Genomic DNA, 19,933 nt, shown 5'->3' with positions numbered 1-19,933 from the left:
CAAAGGTGACAAGACACATGCACAGATGATAATGTAGACCATGCCACTCCCCATTGTACAAGGATGAGAACAACAGAGAAGAGATTGTTTTGTTTCCCATTTTTAGAAACAGTAGAGAAATTGCTTCTAACAAGGTAGAGAAAGAGATCTTTAAGCCTAACCAGATTTCCCCAGGATGAAGATTGATAGCTCTCTTCCATGGGCACCAGGAAGTTAACTCACAGTGAATACGATCCATTATTTAGAGGGCCATATCTCAGCTCAGGGTGAGATCAGAGTGATGTTTCAAAAAAGAAAGGAAGGGGAAGTGGATACTGTGGGCTACATGTGTGTCAATTCTCAGTATTTATCAAGTAGAGGATATAATGAAAAGTGCAACAAAAATCAAGTAAATATTATATATCAAGGACTTTATATTTTAATTCATTCAATTAACTTTCTATTGTATACTGAATATGTGCCAAGTCACCAGAATTACCAAGAAGAAAGACACAGTCTTTGCCTTCAGGATGCTCACAGCCTAGAAGAGAAGTTGTGCCCAAGGAAGTATACAACACAGTGTGGAAAGGAATCAACCCTGCAGAAGGGTTCAGAGCACCAGAGGAAGGAAAGACTTTTCTCAGCAGAGAAGGACCAAGAACAACTTGATTGGGAAAATTACAACAGAATTATTTGTGAATATAAAAGGTTAACATACATTGGGAAGATATTATAAGACCTCTTTCAAGTTGCTCAGTTTTGTTTTTAGTGAGTAATGTAATTATTGTTAGTATTATATTATTGATAAGGAAGTACTGAACAATGAACTATCAAACAGTGCTTTTTATAGTTCTTAGCTTACCCATAATATACCATTTGCTGGCAGTTAATTAAGTCAGGAAACCATAAATTTAACAGAATACATTACATCGTTAAGTGTTCGCTGGAGACACATTCTCCGCCTCTCCAAAATGTTTAAATTCTAAGTTTGCACATCTGTTGTATGCTTTCAAGACAACGTAAATATGGAAAAAATTTCAAAAATATATTTCAAAACAGCATAACCAAAGCTTCATTTGGGAAGCTGTCCCCTAAACTCTCTGGGTGAATTTAAATTCAACCAATATTAACCTGTGCAAATGAAAAGAGGCCTGTTCTTCCAGTTTAAGAACTGTGGCCCAGCTTTCAAAAGAAGTAATAAGAACTCTGAGACATTCTGTCTTTATGACACTACATGAAAGAGTTTGCAGTCCTACACCCATGTCCAAAACGTAGCTCCTTCACTTGAATTGTTATTTTTAAAGAAATCTTCAGAGGGGGCTGGCCCGGTGGTGTAGTGGTTAAGTTCATGTGCTCTGCCTCAGCGGGTGGCCTGAGGTTTCCATTCCCGAGTGTGGACCCACACACTGCTTGTCAAACCATCTGCGGTGGTGTCCCACATACAAAATAGAAGAAGATGGGCACAGATGTTAGCTCAGGGCCAATCTTCCTCACCAAAAAAGAAAAAAATCCTCAGAGATTTTTAGAACTGGTACTTCCAGATCTCTGAGACTCAGAGACACTGATTAAAAATTTTGATCATATTTATAGATAACTGAGATTTAGGGAGGGGCTCAATATGATTTAGTAGATAGAAAACTAGTGTGTGAATCACGAAACTGGAGTTTCAGTCTTGACTTTACCAGGATTAAGCCACTTTTACCCCAGGCTCAGTTTTTCCAGGTCAAAGAAAGAAGGTGAAAATGACTTCTAAAGTCCCTTCTGACCATTTACAGTACTGGGAAGTTAGTAATGTTGCCAGTTGTGAATTGGCAAAAGAACTTTTTCTGAGAAATTATTGCTTGAATTGCCAGAGCTGAGCCACATTTCCAGCACGAATTTGAAGGCTGACATAATCCCCCCACCCCTTAGAGCCTCTGGCACTTGTTAATATCTCTGTTATGGCATTTCCCATATTGCGTCCTGAGCAGTGGTGTGTGTCTTCCACGCCAGTGTGAAAGGTCCACAAGGTCAGAAACTGTCTCTTACTCAATGTCTTGCAAATGCCCAGTAATGTATGACTCAGGATAAGTCTCCAGTGGCTGCCAGGGTAGTGGAAGAATGAATGAATTAGCATGTCAAGGCAACTTTTAAAAATTGTCTGGATATGATCTTGATAGTTCTCTTAACCTTGCAACTCTTTTAAGGTATTTACACACTGTTTTCTCATGGGAAGACTATTTTAATGGCCCTGATGTCTAACAACCTAAGTGTGTCTGATAAACAGAGGAAGCCAGCCAGGGCACGGCGGAAATCTCCACAAAATGTTATCACTAGGACCTCTGAGCTGAGATTATCCTTCCGCAAGATTATTTAGTATCTTTCAAAAATGAAGAGACTTCTAAGCAAAGATGTGGAGATTGAACACAGGCTTTTAGTTTCATTTCTACCTGGAATACCATTAAAAGTACAATAAATGGTGTGTGCGTGTGTGTGAAAAGAGAGAGAAAGAGAGAGAGAGACATAAATCTGTAAAGATGGACCAAAAGGGAGAGAAGACAACAACAATCAAATTTTGGAGAGGGAAAACAAGTTGGTGAAGATAGAAAGGATTTAGCAGACCTGAGGAAGCTGAATTCTAAGTTAGCAGTGGAGAAAGACCATAAGCAACCCGACGTACACTGTGGAATCTTCAAAAGTTTAGACCGTGGTAGCACCAGGTTTGCCTAGAAGTAAGGTGAAGGAGAAAAGGATAAAATATGCGGGATTGGTGGAAAGTTTGTTTTTAAGAAGGTATTAGAACCTCAGAGCCGCTCCTAAACATTGAGTATATAGACAACAGCCCTCCCCAATCTCAGCAGAAGACTTGAGATTTAGTCTTTGTCGAGGATAGAACAGAAGCTCCCTCTACAATGGGCAGAGTGAGTACTTCATTGAAAACTGGGAGACTAAGTGAACATTTATACACTCATTTCTGAGACACACAGAATCCTGGCAGCCAGGTCTTTACCATCCAGGCAGGATAAAGAGTCTTCTCTGAGGAATCTTGCAAATAATAAGAGGTAAGACCTAAAGATACTGATATCGGGAATTTCACAGTGAAATCCCATCAAGATCACCCTATAGCTAAGATCATTGTCAATAAGCCCCACCCATGTGCACAGAGCTGCCAGCCACCTTTTTAGCCTCCCACCATCACTCTTAAATACGAACATGGAACCATAAAACATCTGCGGAAAGTCTCTAACATGAAAGATAGAAACCAAAACAATCTGGGGGATAAAACTGACTAGAAACAAACGCTACGGAAGGAGACGAAATTTCTAAAAAATATATTCTCAGCAAAGTATTAGAAAACATTGTCTCAGTGAAACAAGACAGCATAATATAAAATCAAACATTCAAAGAAAACCAACAAATAAGGATCTTGGAAACAAAAAGTATGATATCAGAAATTAAAAACAAAACCTAACAGAAAAACTGGAAGATAAAGTTGAATCAATCACCCAGAAAGTAGGGGAAAAAAAGGCAAAAGAGATGGAAAATAGGAAATAAACCATACAAAAAATAAAAGCATAAATAAATAAATTTAAGATATCAATTTCTAAATAACAAGATTCCCAAAAAGCTGTAACCAAACAAAAACTTAAAAAGAAGAAACAGAATAGGAAATCATTAAGAAAAAAATTTCAGAAAAATTTTCTAGAGGTACAGAACATGAGTTTCCACAATAAAGAAGCTCACGAGGTAGCCAGCATAATGGGTGAAAATGAAACCACAAAGCAAATTTTTATACATTTTCAGAATTCTGGGAAAAAGAATAGATCCTACAAGTTTCCAAAGAAAAATTCAGGCATGTTCAAAAAATAAGGAATCAGAACAGCTTCAGACCAGAACAACAAAACTGAAATGGAGAATACATTATAGTGGTACCACTTAAATTCTGAAGGAAAATTATTTTCAACCTAGAATTCTATATCTAGCCAAATTACTGCTCAAATAGGAGTAAAGAACATATTTTCAGATATGCATAGGCCCAGAAAATTTAACTATTACTTACCCTTTTTTCAGGAAGCTACTAGAAAATGTATTCTACCAAAATAAGGGAGTGAACACAGGGAAGAAGAACACAGAGGATGCGGGAAAACAAGTGCTCTGAGCAAAGAGCCCTGTAGATTCTTCCAGGGTGTTGGAAAGGGAGATCCCAGGATCAAACCAGTGCACAGGGCAAAGAAGGAAAAGAGGACAAATAGAAGCAAGTCAGAAGGTTCTGAGAGAGATTATTTCAGGAAGATGAACTTGATAAAATATCTGTGCATCTGATTGTCTTTGAGATGAGATTCAGAACACTGGCAGAGATTGCAGTTAAATAGTGAAAAATATGTAGAAAGCTAAGCAAACCTAAAACAAGACAAGTATCAACCACAGAACAAACAAACTCTTAAGAGGAAAGGAAGAGTAATCACGGTTTAACTTGACTTAGTCCTGACAAGCATTGACATAGTCATACACTGTAACCACTAAATACTGATCTAACCAAAATAACAATGTAACAGCCCTGGCAAGATGGTGGGATGGAAAGGTTGCCTGTTGTGGTGAGAATGTAATGATGCGAGAGAGAAGGAAACTTCATTTGCATGATGGGACATCAAAAATAGAGCTGAGAAATTGAGAGGCAGTAAGAAGAGAACATTATTTACAGCACAAAGGTGAATATCAAAAAGAGTTGAAAGTGACCGTCTCTGGAGAGAAATAAAATTGCAGAAGACGATGAGGAACTGCTGTCTTTGATAATATGCTTTCTATAACTGTGACAAAAGAACAAGCAGAAAATGATAAAGAAGAAATCACCTCAAATTTTACTCATGAGGACTGCCTTTATAACTCTCTTGCTCTGGAAGTATTTCTGAAGGAATGAGCAGCACAGGAGGCTGCAGTGTGTTCTCCGACACCCTCACATCTTCGCTAAGACATGATTCAATGGTCAGTCGAGAACAAAAGAGGCAGCTCAGAGAAAAGACAAGGCTGTCCTTGCCATCTGTCTAACTGCTCCTTATGGTTATTGGATGAAAATCATCCGCTGACCTTCATTTCAAAATCTTGTTCATAAATCTTTCACCAGCCAGGCTGAGACCTTCTCTATACAAGGAAGTATTCTGGATTTCAACCATTGATTATAGCTGTTGAGTTGGGCAGAAAGTGTCTTCCTGGAACAGTTTTAAGACTTTGATCCAAAAGCAATATCTTTGCGGGGTTACCATATTTCACAGCTCCATGTTGAGTTACAACTAAAGGCTCAGACTGGAAGTATGATGCTTGGTATTCATTTAACCAATTAAACAAACCTGCATTCATCAGTCTCAGCAAAAGCCACGGTTCTGATTTTGTACCAGAGGTTAGAATGAGGCAGTTTTGAGATACTTAACCATAGCTACATTTTATTGAGTGCTTACTATACGCCAGGCTGTGTGGTACACACTTTCCTATAGTATCTCATTTAACCCTCAAAGTAACTCTATGAATAGATACTATTATTATGTCTATTATATACATAAGAAAACTTAAAGTTATAGAGATTAGGAACCTTGCCCAATATCTCATTTAGAAAGTGGACAGACAAAAATCAAAACCAGAAGTGGGTTCAGAAACTGCCCTGTTTAATTTCTCTATAATCTCCAAAGAAAGATAGGCAAAATGTCAAAATATATCACTGAAAGAGTGATGGTAAGGTTGAAGTCAAACATATTTCCTACATGAGTCTTCATATGCTTAAGAATAGGAACTTCATATAGCACAGTTGCAAAATTCATCTATATTAGTACGTTTTTGACTTGAATAGGTTTTGCCCCGCCATTATAATTCTGAGACTTGATAATAATTTATAGATCTTCAGGGAGCAATTTTTGAGCCTGACACATTTTAAAAAGATTTTTTGGACCTTTCTCCTAAAATAGCAATCTGTAAGTTTCAATGCAAAAATTTCAGCGGATAGAGAGCCAAAAGTGAACAGAAATGAAACTCACTGTTCCATTAAGCAAGGAAGTGTGTCAGCAGCAGAGGTTGGTAAAATTCATGGAGTGAAATACTGGATCACAGCATTTCCTGTGGCCATGGCAGTGTGCTTGTAGGTATGCCTTGTTTTGTGTAGTAGATGTTTTCTTGAAAAGTGAGGGAATCATTGAAGCTTTGCAAGTAGAATTGTGCTCTAAAAGCCTGGGGAGTCTAAGTTTTTAAAGACGATTATATTAATTAATATTTTTGAAATGTAAGTTATTATCACCTACATTATGTAACTTGCAACAGGCCTCCACAATTTCCCCCCAATCATTCTTTCATGATTCATCATTCACCAAATCCTGTCCCAAACCCTGCCTGCTTCATGAGGGCAAGAACACTATCTTGTCACTACTATATTCAGCACCCAGAACAGTGTCCGGATAACAAATATTTGCTAAGTGAATGAATTAACCAATAGCTTAACCTTTTCCCAGTTGCTACTTGTATCTTAATGACCCTCTACTTTTGCATATACTATTCCAAAAGCCTGGAATACTTTTCCAATGTTTGAGTTCCATCCTTTCTGCAAGACCAAGCTCAGATGCCAACTCCTTTCTCTGTCTTCCCACAAATTATATTTCAATATCTGGTAGAATAACAGAGGGTATAAACCTTGACTTATTCATTTGTTCCTGGCTAATAACACCTAGCCAGAGCAATCCACACATAAGATATGATATTAAAAGTAAATTTAAGAGTTAATCTAAATTTTCACATGCATCGCCAGCTGTCAGCTCTTCCTAGGCTTCTGTTTGTGTCTACCTTCAGAAGTTAGTCTGCAAGGTCAAAAACTGTGTCTTTTTATCATTTCCAGTCTCGATGACAAGCAATGTGCCTGGCATAGATAAATGGATAAATGGATACATCCAAACATGCATTATTTGTATGCATGTATCATTTGTATACGTTATTAATAGAATCGTAACTAACCAGCATGATTGTGGGTAACGTTGGGGTGATTTTCTTGACGTGGTCTTGTTTATTCTTTTAAGCTATGGAGTTCCCTCATGAGAATGCTACCTCATGATCCCCTATTCTAACATTCCTCAATAATCAGCAAAATACACATTTATTTATAGATACAACACACAAGAATCTTCGATGAGGTTGTCCACACCAGTGGTTCTCAAAGTGTGATGCCTAGGCTAGCAGCGTCAGCATCTCCTGGGAAATTGTTAGAAATGCAAACTCTTGGGCCCACCCCAGACCCACTGAATCAGAAACTATGAGAGTGAGACCCAGAAATCTATGTTTTAACAAGGCTACAAGTTATGATGATGCATATTTAAGTTTGAAAATCCCTGACCCCATACCACTGGGCAGAAAGTTGTTCTCACTATTCTGACATGTACAATGAAATGTTTCCTAGACCCAGCCAACAATGTCGCCATTCCTATCACAACAGTCAAGTTCTCTCTTCTGAGGAAACTGGACTTCATTTTAGGCCAGACAATGGGAACAAATTAGAAAAATTCAGATCAAAAGATCAGTGGATTAACCAATTGATGTCACTACTCTAATTTTTACAGTATGACTTAAACTAGTATGTCTTAAAGAAATATGGTTTTAAACCATATACCACAGCTGCATGGCATTCTGGTGGTTCCAACCAGAGAAAAATGAGTGAACTAGAGCAAGGCAGGATGAACGAGAAAACTAATGGGAGCAGCAAAGGTCAGAAGTGTAAAGAAAAGTATGAAGAAATGGAGCCAATTCTAGGCCAGTCACAGCTGGTGTCAAAGTAGCGAGGAGAGACAATGATAGAGGAAGGAAGAAATATGGTGTTAAGGGTAAGAAAGGCCGCAGCTTCCAGCACCAAGTAGGAATCTTGTTCTGCATCAGGAACATTCACATGTGGTGGCGTGAAGGATACCAAAAGCTGTATCTAGTTCGCTGCAAAGGGGCTAACGTGATAGTGGGGAGTTTAAGGCAAGAAGCCAGCCCCATACAGGAACAGATTAAGTAGTAAACCTAAGGATCAGATAATAACCACAACAGCAGCAGCTATTATTATTCAGTACTGATTTTGTGCTTGGTTCTTTATATATATTTTCTTTATTTGTCCCATTAATCTTGAAAGAGCCATTGTACAAAATGAGGAGGCAAAGACACACATATTTATCTTGCCCAAGTCACAGGGATTAACAAGTTGCCAGTTGTGTGTCAGACTTCAGGTCTTTTCATCTGTCTACCATACCACTGAGCTTCCCAGATAAGCAGGACAGCTATTCCAAGTGAGCTGGGAAAAGGCAGTTGCAACTCCAGAATTACTTAAGCCCCTGGGCTTGGAAGCCAACCTGAGGCACAGGAGAGCAGTGGGCTCTTTCTCATACTCACCTGATAGCAGGCAGGAACTCCTAATGATTCCCCAAGTCTGGCTCTCATTGGCCCAGGGCTTGGGAGAGACTGAGCCTGCAGAAATCGGGCATCCTGAAGGCTAATAAAATGTGCATGTTTTATGTATATTTACACAGCTGGACTAGTTTTTCAATAATAAAGGTAGGTTAATTGACCAGACTAGAGCAAAGTTTGCCTTAGATATTCAGTAGGGGTTAAGCTCACAGACTCTGAAGCCAGTCTGCCACTTACTCGTTGTATGATCTGGACAGGTTTTTAATGTCTCTGGGCCTGAGTTTTCCTCTCTTTAAAACAGGGATAATAATAGTGCCTGCTCATTGGATTGTTACAAGGATTAAGTGAGTTAACACGAGAAACAGTGCTTGGTATATAGTAAAAGCTACATACCCGTTATTTCAAAAGACTCAGTCATCTCCTCAAATGTCCTTTCAATATCTCACATGAATAAAGCATGAAACCATGAAGCATGAAGAGATTTGTTTGAGTTCATTTTAAATAGATCTGTTTAAAAGTTTATAACTGAGCCCAATACCTAGTGTATGGATGCTTTATTTAAAAAACTAAATACTGATGAAAGATTTGAAAAAGGAAAAGAATCCATTCATAATCCAATAATCACTACCCACATATTGCCACTTTGTGCATATTACCATCTACGGTAGGCTCAGGGACATCTAAATTATACATTATTGCAATCAGTACATATATTCACATCACTGTTTTTTTAAATAAGTATCATCAAATTACTGGTATTTCTGGTTATAACTCATGTTCATAAACATGTTAATGGATGTTAAATATTCCACCCCATCAGTGTATTTTATTCTTTGCATAATCAAGAAATTCAGCTTACTAACCACAAGACTCTTAGACTTTGGATAACTTTCATCTGGAAGCAAAAAACACTTCTATCTAAAATGATCAGTAGCCAATGAAACATCAGAAAAGATAGTTATTGGTTTTTAAATTGAAGACAATGAAGGACTAAGTGCAATTAATTTTTGAATAATATATTACTACTGATTGAGAACTAAAAGAAAATCCAATTTCCTTTCTATAATGTCAGTAAAACACTCAGCACTTGGGTTCCTTGGCATTATTCTATTTGTCTTTCCTTTTTGTAGGGGGAAGATGCTGGTTAGGGGTCAGAGAGAAGAGAAAATCATATCCACCAAATCAACTTCACAAATGAGTGACGTATAAATAAACTAATCTTATAGTAAAGAAGACACATGTAAGGGTGAAAAAAATTTCAAAAACATAATGTACAATCTGCAAAAATGCCACCGAGTTGGCCGAAGATACAGGAGAGATCAAAGCATCAACCACAAATCCTTAAACAAGATGTGTAGTCCCTACAGAAACCTCACAAATGCTGTTCTTACAATCGCAGAGATAAAAATACTGCTGCTAATCCACCCTTGTTTCACAGATGAAGAAACAAGGAAAGAAACAGGAAGTGACCAGCTCAAACTCATAATAATGAGTTGGGGCAGGAATCAGGATTCAAATCTAAGTCCCCAGACTCCTCAGCTGGAGTCTTTTCCATGAGGCCACTGCACCCACCCATCAGTTCAGACATAGCTGGGCCCATGTGTGGTCAGAGTCATGCAATCGACAAACTCCAGCCACGTAGCAATTTTCCCCAGTCTTGGTGCTTTCTCATTTGAAACCAAATTAATTGCTCAACCCAGTTATAGACTCAACAACTTCAGTCACACAACTCACAGCATTAGAAAGCTAGCTCAAACCTTTACTGGGTCCTTCAAAATTATTGTGGTAATTATGACCACCCTTTCTAGAGACGTCAAGCCTAAAAAGGATCAAGTAGAGGAAGAATACAAACAAAGCTGAAAAAGCAGTTTCTTTGTAAGAAGAAAGTAGAAATCGATAAGCAAATAGAGTCAAAAAAAAAAAAAAAAGACTTAGGACGTTGCGCTCCAGTGACAAGAAGGAAGAGTTTTCCCAAGATTCCTTCATTGAATAAAGGGACTAGAACCTGACCCCCGGTTTTCTAGCATCTAGTCTAATATTAGTTTTATTTCACCAGAACATGCATCACATTTTCCATACGTTAGTGAATCACCCCAGTATACAATCTCATAATCTCACCACTATGCATACCCTAGTTTGAAAAGCTCAGCCTTAGGAAATCTAACACATGATAGGTACTCAATAAATACTGCTTATTAAACAAATCAATGAATCATCTTGTTTTAAAATTGCTTTCATTGTCTCCCTCGCCCTAGTATTATCGAGGCTTTTGCTATATTTGCATTATCAATTTGCTTTTTATGCTGATGCTGATGCAAAGTCCACAGATAAAAAGTTCCCATGTCATCTCATTTTGAATTATTGGTAGGCTTGCAAATAAAGCTTGATTTACGTGGCAACCTTCCTCTTGACACATAGCAGATATTTCTCCTTTAAATCTCAGAAGAGAGAAAGAAGTGAACAAAATTCATCTTTAAATCGTGCTGGAAATGTTAAAAATATTTTGAAGTGAAAGCAATGCCTTTGGAGAAAACTGCTTAAATAACCTAATTTTAAACTGTCCAGATTTTAACAATTAGAATTATCATGTAATAAATATTGTGAAATTCTCTTACTTGTAGATCATCTAAACCCAGTTTAGTATGTGAATGAAACTAAGAGAAAAAACACCTCAACATTTTTTTAAAGTCAGAAATATATCTAGATTTTCGGTTTCCAAAAAGTTGAAATTTCCCAATTTGCCTTGTGTTGGGTTTGCTCAACCTGTTTGTATGCTATCAGTATTTGAGGATTTGAGAAAAACCCGACCGTTTCACATGCATGATAATTGTAGGAAGGAATAAGGGTAGGGAGAGATGGACATGTTACTGGCAGATTGGCACTGCCTGCTGGTTAAGGGAATCTTTGATGCGTTTAGTTATCTTCTGAATGGGTTCTGGAAGCTTCTGGGTTTCTTTTCTGCAGTCTAGTCCCCTTTGGCTGCTTCTCAGGTTAATGGCCAGTCCACAAACAGGAGAAAAACAAAAACCGAACCACAGAATAACAGCCTCCCTTTCCTTCTTTTACAGAGTTTAAAGCCCACTTTCAATTAGTTATGCTCCCTGAATCACTGGTGGTGGAGTTTGTTTCAAGTAAAAAGCCAGGCAGAGGAGCCAGCCTGGTGATATAGTGGTTAAGTTTGCATGCTCTGCTTTGGTGGCCCAGGGTTCACAGGTTCGGATCTCGGGTACAAACTTACACGATGCTCATCAAGCCATGCTGTGGCGGTGTCCCACATACCAATTGGAGGAAGACTGCTACAGATATTAGCTCAATGACAATCTTCCTGAAGAAAAAAGAGGAAGATTGGCAACAGATCTTAGCTCAAGGGCCAATCTTCCTCACCAGAAAAAAAAAGCTAGGTAGAGTATATGCTTAAAAAAACAAGTAAAAAAGAAAAGGTCCATGAAGCAGCAACAGGTGTCCTTTGGGACTTCTGCCAAGGTACCATCAGCTGCATCACAGCAGCAAAATACCATGATTTCCTTGGGTGGGAGTCCCACATTCCCAAAGACAAGGAGATAGAGACTGCTTCAAAAAGTAACTGGAGAGAAGAGCAAATTAAAATTAGAATTATAGCCATAGATCTTGGAGAAAAAATCTACTGTGTTCTGCATGCAAGGATGTTAAGGAGGAGATGAGGATGAAGACATTGGAGGAAACAATGTGTCTTCTTAGCCTCAGACACTTGCCATCTATTTACATGTTTATTTTCTATCCCAAGCCTGTAGTACAGGAATTGGGTCTCTCTTCTATGTGTACATTCTCTTAACACTAAAGAGGGTGATAACAAAAGTCACAGCCCAAGCAGTAAGGGTCCTGTGAGTTTTCCTCATAAGGGACACAGGTACATGTTATCATTTCATATTAACCACCCTGTAGCTTATCTATTGATTCATAATTGAGAAAGCACATCCTAATCACCTAAGGTGCTTCTTAAATAGCTGAGTCCCATGTACCACGAGGTGCCTGGTGATTCTGATGTGCACCCCGACTAAGAATCTTGTTAGTGGCCAGATTTTACACAGTTTATGTTTTATACCCATCCAACGTGTAAAACTTGACCCAATGGATCTCCAGCCCCACACCCACAGATGTTATACAACTATCTCAAAACTAAGTCCAAGCAACACAGAGACAAATTCAGGTATTCAAGGAGTTACCATAAAAAATATGGAATAAGCACAGAATAAATTCCTTTTGGCAAATTAAAGCCTTTGCAGAAGTCAATGGAGATGACTTGTGGAATGTCTATGCAGCATGCTTGCTGCTGAAATTACAAAGATGGCAAAGGACTAATTTCTCCTCTCCGGGATCTCAAAGTCTAGTAAAAAGACAAACACAACTACTAGTGATGAAAGACTATGATTCTTTGTTAGTGCCATGGAGTAGATTCTGACTCCCAATGACCTTGTGGACAGCAAAGCAGATCACTGCCCAGTCTTTTGGTGCCATCCTCTCACCTTCCAGCGCTATATCAGACAATGCTGCACTTCATTCATAGGATTTTCATGGCCAATTTTTTTAGAAGTGGGTGGCCAGGTCCTTCTTCCTAGTCTCTCTTAGTCTAGAAGCTCCACTGAAACCTGTCCACCATGGGTGACCCTGCTGGTATTTGAAATACCAGTGGCATAGCTTTCAGCATCACAGCAACATGCAGCCACCACAGTGTGACAACTGACAGACAGGTGGTGTGGTTCCCTGATGGGGAAACAAACCTGGGCTGCGGCGGTGAGAGCCCTGAATCTTAACCACTAGACCACCATTACGATTCTAAAGAACTCTAAATGCTTTTTTGGTATAAGTTTAATTTCATAATCATGATATTATGGTATGGGGCTTGGGGTGGGTACAATAATTCTTATTTTACAGAGAAACAAAAGATGAGTTGTCTATGTCACTTAGTCTTTCTGAGCCTGTTTCACTATCTATTAATTGAAGTTAAAATGCCTAATCTCAGGGTTTTAAGGAAAATTACATACATTAAAGCCCTTTGAAAAAATACAAAGTGTCTCATGAATGTTATTTACAACTGTTAATATGTGACAAATCAGAAAACCCAATATTAACAAATCCAATACACCATTATTGGTCACTTAGTAGACACAAAATACCATACCTACCAGGGTCAGTACTTCAGAAACTTAAAGACATAAAGGACAGGGATAAGGGAATGACGGGAGAAAACTAGCTGGCCACCTCCAGACTCTTTACTAAAACTAGAAAGCCTCATAATAAGTCAGACAATAGGTTACTAGCTAGGTAGCTAGTCAGTCGGAACCAGTTTTAGAGTAGATACTTAGCTCAAGTTCAAATGTTCTCACGCACAAACATTTTGTTTAAAGAAATCAAAGGGGGAACAAAAGGCAGGCATCAGTGCTGTGGAATGTTAAGTGCCTCTATAGAGGTCATTAATCGCTGCAAGACTTTGTATTCTAGTCTCCTGGGTAACCTACCAGAACTCTGAAAGATGAATGCAGAAGAGATATACAATGTTAGAAATCAACATGTCGTAAGCCTGTTCTTGTCTCCCTAGACTGTAAGCCCCAGGAGGGCAAGCTAACACACCATTTATATCTCCATCCCCTGCATTTGACAACATGCCTGGAAAAATGTGGCAGCTCAGTAAATATTTTGAATTAAATGAAATGAACTCCCTCTAACATTTAAGAATCTTGAGATTCAGAGAGGGAATGTGATTTGTCCAAGGTTATACCATCAGGGCTGAGATAAGAACAGGGATTTCCTACGCCCAACACCTATTCTATTATGTCATATGTTTTACTGTATTATATTTCACTTATCCCTCCACAATGGCCTCAGAGTTTTAGTTGTTTGAGGATTTTTTTGCCACAAAGTAGCTTTTCTTGAAATTACTGCCCAGCTCGGCTAAACTAGTTACTACATAGACATTTCCTTTCTTTCCTGCGGGGCAAACCATCCTGGTTTCAGAGAACGACTCATCTATACTTTAGATATGTTGGTTCATGCCCCTGACTCAAATCTAATGGTTGGTGTGAAACTCAGAACGGAGTTGAATCTTCATTGGGAACACATCTGCCGCTCTCTATAGAGAAAGCAGGTCAGGTTATTGCCTTCTATGTTCTGGAATCAAACTGATGTTTCCGATAGCCAAGCTTCTTTTGTCTCTCCTAGTTTACAACCTCCTGGATGTATGAACAGGGCATGATAAACTAATTAAGCCTATTCAATTCAGCATATATAATCTGAATTCCTACTATGTAAACCAAAATTTTTATCTGAGGCCGGCACCAGGGTAGCTGCAGGAATGTTAGAGGTGCAGATTATGCCCTCCAGAAGGTTAATCTATTAGTGGAGACAGGAGAGTGAGGTCTTTAAGATCAATAATTGCATCTTAGTTTTCTTTTACATTCTCAGAACTAAGCGCATTGGGACCATAGCAGGTACTCAATAAATACCTGCTTAAGTAAAGAACAGGAAAATTACAATGCTGATTGTAAAAACTGCAGTATGTGAGGGACAAACAGGTACTTAGGTTATATAAAGAATGTCAATAAAATATTAATTAGATGTGAGGTGGTTCAGAGAAGAATTTATGGAGCAAGGGGCATATCAAATGAATCTCAAAAGAGTTGAGCAGAGACATACGACAATGGGAAGAAGGTAATACTATATTCACTCTGTTAAGATGTGCCTGGATTTAAGCAGTCTAATATCACACTACCGTGGGTTAATACCAGGGCATTGTGAGTAGCTCAAAGGGAACCCACAGAATAAGCCTTTACAGATAATCAGGAGTTGAAAGTAAATGGCTTGAGGAAGAGCAGCAAGGGTATTTAAAAGTGAGTCCATTTTCTGATCTAACCATGAGGCAAGCAATTCCTTTTGCATTTTCTTTGCATCTTTCCAAAAGCAACCAAAGACCTATACCATGATCACATATCCAGGAGTTTCCACACTGATTAGTCGGATAATATCAAATCTCCTGTACTGAGGTTCCTGGAGTGGTGTCATTCTTAGATACAATCAGTTCCCTAAGATCTAGACCAGTGCTCCCTTAACTTTAATGAGCATACAAATGATCAGCACATTTTGTTGAAATTCAAATTTGATACAGTAAGTCAAGGGTAGGACCTGAGATTCTGCATTGCTAACAAGTTCCAAGGGTCCTGGGGTTTATCCATGGACCACAGCTTGAGTAGCAAGTGCCTAGACCAGTGATTAATCCTGGCTATCCATTACCATCACTTGGGGAGCTTTTTAAAAATACCTACGCCCAGATCCCACTCCAGAACCAATTAAACTAGAATGTCTAGTGCGTAGCCTAAGCACTTCTATGCTTTAAAAGCTCTACAGGTGTTTCTAATATGCCAGCCTGGGGTTGAGAACCTAGCTAGACAGAGAAAAGATGTGATACAGGCAGGAGGGGGAAAAAAGAGCAGAGAGAGAGAGAGGAAACCTCTTTCCTCACTCTAAATCAATGCCTCTCAAATTTTAATGTGCATACAAACTATCTGGGGATTTTCCTAAAAATCAGATTATGATTCAATAAGCCTGGAGTAACGATCAAGATTCTGCAGTTCTAAAAAGGTAGTCTTCAAACCACATTTTGATAATCAAGAGTCTAAATGAGTGGTTCCAAAACATCACTGCACCTGAGATCTTTAAAAAATTCCTATGCCTCTCTGCCACCCCAACATCCTGATATAATTGCTAGGGGGTTTGACCAGGCATGAGGATGTTTAGAAAGCATGCCGGATGATTCTAATGTGCAGAAAAGTTTGTGAACCACTGAAAGACACAAATTCTGTCAAAGCTGTTCAGACTGTTCACCAACCCAAATCTTTGAAGCAATAATAACCACCTTGGTGAACAAAGATCACTGAAATTAGATCATGAATTGATTGCTAGGTCAACTGATTTATTTTCCTCTCCTCTTTACCCTGGATAACAGGAAGTGATGCAAAGCAATAAGTAAGAAATAAAAAATGATCTTATTTATAGATAACTGATGTTCAACTTGCTGGAGACTCTGCTAGAGGTAATAGGAAGGTTGTCAAATGCTGGCAACAAGATTTAAGATGAATCGGGCCATTAGATTTTTTTCTGGGATGGAGAACTCTTGAACCCTCAACTGAATCATGCAACAATACTCTCTAAGTATATCTTAAAAGAGTTTCCAGTAAAAAAAAATAATTATATGTACTTACATTTGAGAATGTCTTCCTAGAATTAGATTTGAATCTGTTGGGGAAAGAAGTTTGTACATGGCAGCACAAAGTATGAAAGATGCACCAATCAGAATAGGATACACTTGTATTAATACACTTTTTTCCCTTTTATAATAAAAATTTCAAGTGCGCTACCATTTTTAGCTGTGCCATTTGCATCAACTTAGAAAGAGAGGCCAATGTGTAAATAATTATGCATCCTTAATATGATCACTATCTGGCTAATTCAATTTTGTAAAGGAAATCCAAGAACTAACATGCATAAGGACCTTCATCATGTCTTTGGCCTAAGGTAATCGTGGTACCTCTGCAAAATGACCACAATATTGGCTTGGGGTAAATTCTTCATTGCCTTTGGGTCAGCACTGTGATTCACGCCTGTATCTCTGCTATCTGGATTAGCACAGAACTTCTGGCCTGATTCTTCTCAGATATATTTCTGAAATTCTCCTTTCTGAACTCCCAAGCCTGGCAGAACAGCTAGAACGCTACGGTTCTCAATCTAAGATATAAACCACCTGGAACTTTGAGTGACATGTAGCATATTTTATAGGCAAAGAAGGGAAATAAAAAATTGTCGCTAAAAGATACATCCTCTTTTTATGATGGACCAGGAATTAGTGTATAAATTGGAGGCAAAAATGTTATCAAGAACTCGTGCCAAATAACCAAATAGCAGGTGTCATCTAAGTACAAAAAAACCTGCTTCATAGTAAAATGACACTCTGTCTGTTGTTAAGCTTATGTTCCAGAAATACTTAGTCAACTAGAATATTACAGACCTCCAGGAGTGAAGTCTGGCCTCTCATTTTAAAATGGATTCTACAATAGAGTTAATAAACATACCTCAGTACATTTACAGACTTGGGTTCTCTCGTATATGTGCATCATTGTTAGTCATGCCCATCAGTGAATCATAAGAATAATTTGTCTAAATTGAAAATTGCCAGCTAGTCCGAATCCATGTCGATTCAGTTCTTTTCATATTGTAAATGCTTACCTAGGTTCAAATACTTAACTCTACTAATTAAATACTTAAAATACTTCATTGAACATATACCTGCTATCAGCAGACACTCCAGTTTTATTAATCAGCCCAGAAATAGGTAACCCACCACCACTCTCTGATCCTGAGCATATTACCACAATGACTGACATTCCTGGTTTAAAAATAAAACCTTGTTTCAAATATAGCTTCTCGAGTTCTGGGTAATGAATATAGTTTCATAAAAGTTGACATCATTTCTTCTGATTTCACCAGAATTAAATACATCCAATATTCCTCCTGGATATGTGACCACATCACTCAAGGCTCTTGCAATCTGGTGGGCGTTTTAGGCAGGAGGAGAAGAGGGAGGAAGAAGAGACCTGCATAGATGGAGTTAAACCCAAAGGATATCCAATCTTACAATTTTAATAGTCATTTTGTTTATATGTGTTAAATATGCCATCAGAAGTTGATTTTTACAGTTCATTTACCAGTTAGTATGTGTACATTATGCAGATTTGCTTATGAGGAGAATATTAATGTATACATGTCCAGAACTAGTAAATGCATCATGCTTGGGAGCCAAGCAGTACTCCGATCCACTGTTCTTCTTAGAGGTCAGTTCTAACGCACACTGTTTCAAATAGACCCAATTTCCCTGCTGATATATATTCAAAATGCAGTAGGATGTGGTCATACACACCCAGAAATACCATTTACATGGGGTGGGGGTGGAGAAATCAAACATTTTTTTATAGCAATGCATTATTGCATATCAGATAGAAACACGCCTGTCAGCAATCCTAAAGCAAATGAAATATATTTATTTGAGCCCATCCATTTTACAGAAAAGAAACTGCTCTACCAACACATTTCTCCTCCCCCACCATCTAAAGGCTCTCCCCTTCACCCAAAAAGAAAAAAAAAAAAAACTCATCACACTTCACTACGCAACTGATGGAGTATTAAACACTGTCTTCCAAGCTGTGGGAGTTAAAAAGAAGTCGCCTTCCTGCCACACTTCCCTGGTGCTGCAACGGACATAGCATCTCCTCCTATCGACCTAGTATGAGGCTCGCTCCCCAAGCACTGCAGTCCCCTCGCTGAGGACTGCCCCGGCCACACGCACATGCAGAGGGAAGTCCCCCGATGGGAACAGCCACATACCTTTGCTCTCCATTTCGGTCCCTTTCGAGTGCTGGGAAGTTCAATGGAAGTTAGCCGGAAGATGTGGGCCCGCTTCAGATTCCCAAATCTGGGAAGCCAATCTGATGATTTCGCCCGTACTTCCTTCCTTCCCCTCAGGCTTCCTGAAAGATGGGATTTCTTAAACCTTGAAGCTGCAATCTGCCACCAAAGGACACTTAGCAGCAGTAGCAGATTGCCTCTACAGGGGATAGGTTGCGACGCGCATCTGCTATTGAAAGACATGCACACAGTGCCCTCTCAGAATTTTTTTTTTTTTTACCTGAGTCTGGAAGGGGCAAGCAGGAGCTGTCCTCCGAGCGTGGTGCTGCAGGTGTAGTGACAGATCATCCCACTTTGCTCTCTGGATGTACAGCAGATTTGCATGGACTCTGGCACGCATGCGCAGGGCGTCCCTCCTCCCCTTTTCTCCGCCTCCCTCTCCCCCGCCCCCCTTCGCTTCTCAGCCCAAAACAGTCCTCAGTTATCCCCGCTGTAGCGCTGTAGCATTCGGTCACAGGGAAGCGCTGCTAAAAATAAACGCTGGACCGGATTTTCCTTTGCAAACTAGAAAATGGATTGGATTGGGATTGTGCATCAGTCTCATACGACTTTCCGGGATGGATTACGGAAGGCTTAGAGGAGACTAGGGTCTCAGAACTGGGTCTGGTTTTATTCAGAAGACAGAAGGGAGGGAAGAGGAGGGGAGTTACAAAGCCTCTTTAATGCTCACAATGTGGGGTTCCCTTCCTCGCTGCCGCAGTAACTTTCCAGGTGTATGCTTCCGCCTCCTCTACCTATTTTCCCCACTGATTTTATATTCTCTTCGCATTCCCGTATTTGTTTTGTTGTGTTTTGGGGGGGAGGGGTGGGAGTAGCCCTGGGTCTACCAAAGATTAATATTCTCCCGCTTCTTTGCTACGCAGACTCAGAGTTTTCTTGCCTGCCTGAGATTCCTTTGGCCTCCCCCTCAAAACTGTTCCATGAACGGGCTCCAAGGCTTCTAAAGTTCTCCAAAGCCACTGAAGAACTTTTAAGGTGCTCATTTTAGCTTCTTTTCAATAATCTACCAAGAAGCAGAGTCCCCAAACGTGGGGAGGTCTCTTATTGATAATCCCGTACTTTAAAACTGTATACGTGA

The 19,933-nt window shown here is 39.2% G+C and overlaps 1 protein-coding gene across 1 annotated transcript in view; it reads right to left on the bottom strand.

Moving 5' to 3' along the window:
* FGF12 (fibroblast growth factor 12) overlaps positions 1–19,240 on the bottom strand; it is a 502,076-nt gene extending 482,836 nt beyond the window's left edge. Inside the window, exons 1-2 of the mRNA XM_014843391.3 lie at positions 19,076–19,240; positions 18,775–18,917 (exon numbers count right to left, since the gene is read on the bottom strand). Of these exons, the coding sequence (XP_014698877.1) occupies positions 18,775–18,787 (13 nt within the window). The 5' untranslated portion in view covers positions 18,788–18,917; positions 19,076–19,240. The remainder of the gene's footprint in view (positions 1–18,774; positions 18,918–19,075) is intronic.
* Positions 19,241–19,933: the final 693 nt, after the last annotated feature.

This window comes from Equus asinus, chromosome 5 (genome assembly GCF_041296235.1).
Source record: "Equus asinus isolate D_3611 breed Donkey chromosome 5, EquAss-T2T_v2, whole genome shotgun sequence".
NCBI classification, from domain to species: domain Eukaryota; kingdom Metazoa; phylum Chordata; class Mammalia; order Perissodactyla; family Equidae; genus Equus; species Equus asinus.
Note: the sequence above shows the minus strand (reverse complement) of the source record. Positions and strands in the feature narration are given on the sequence as shown.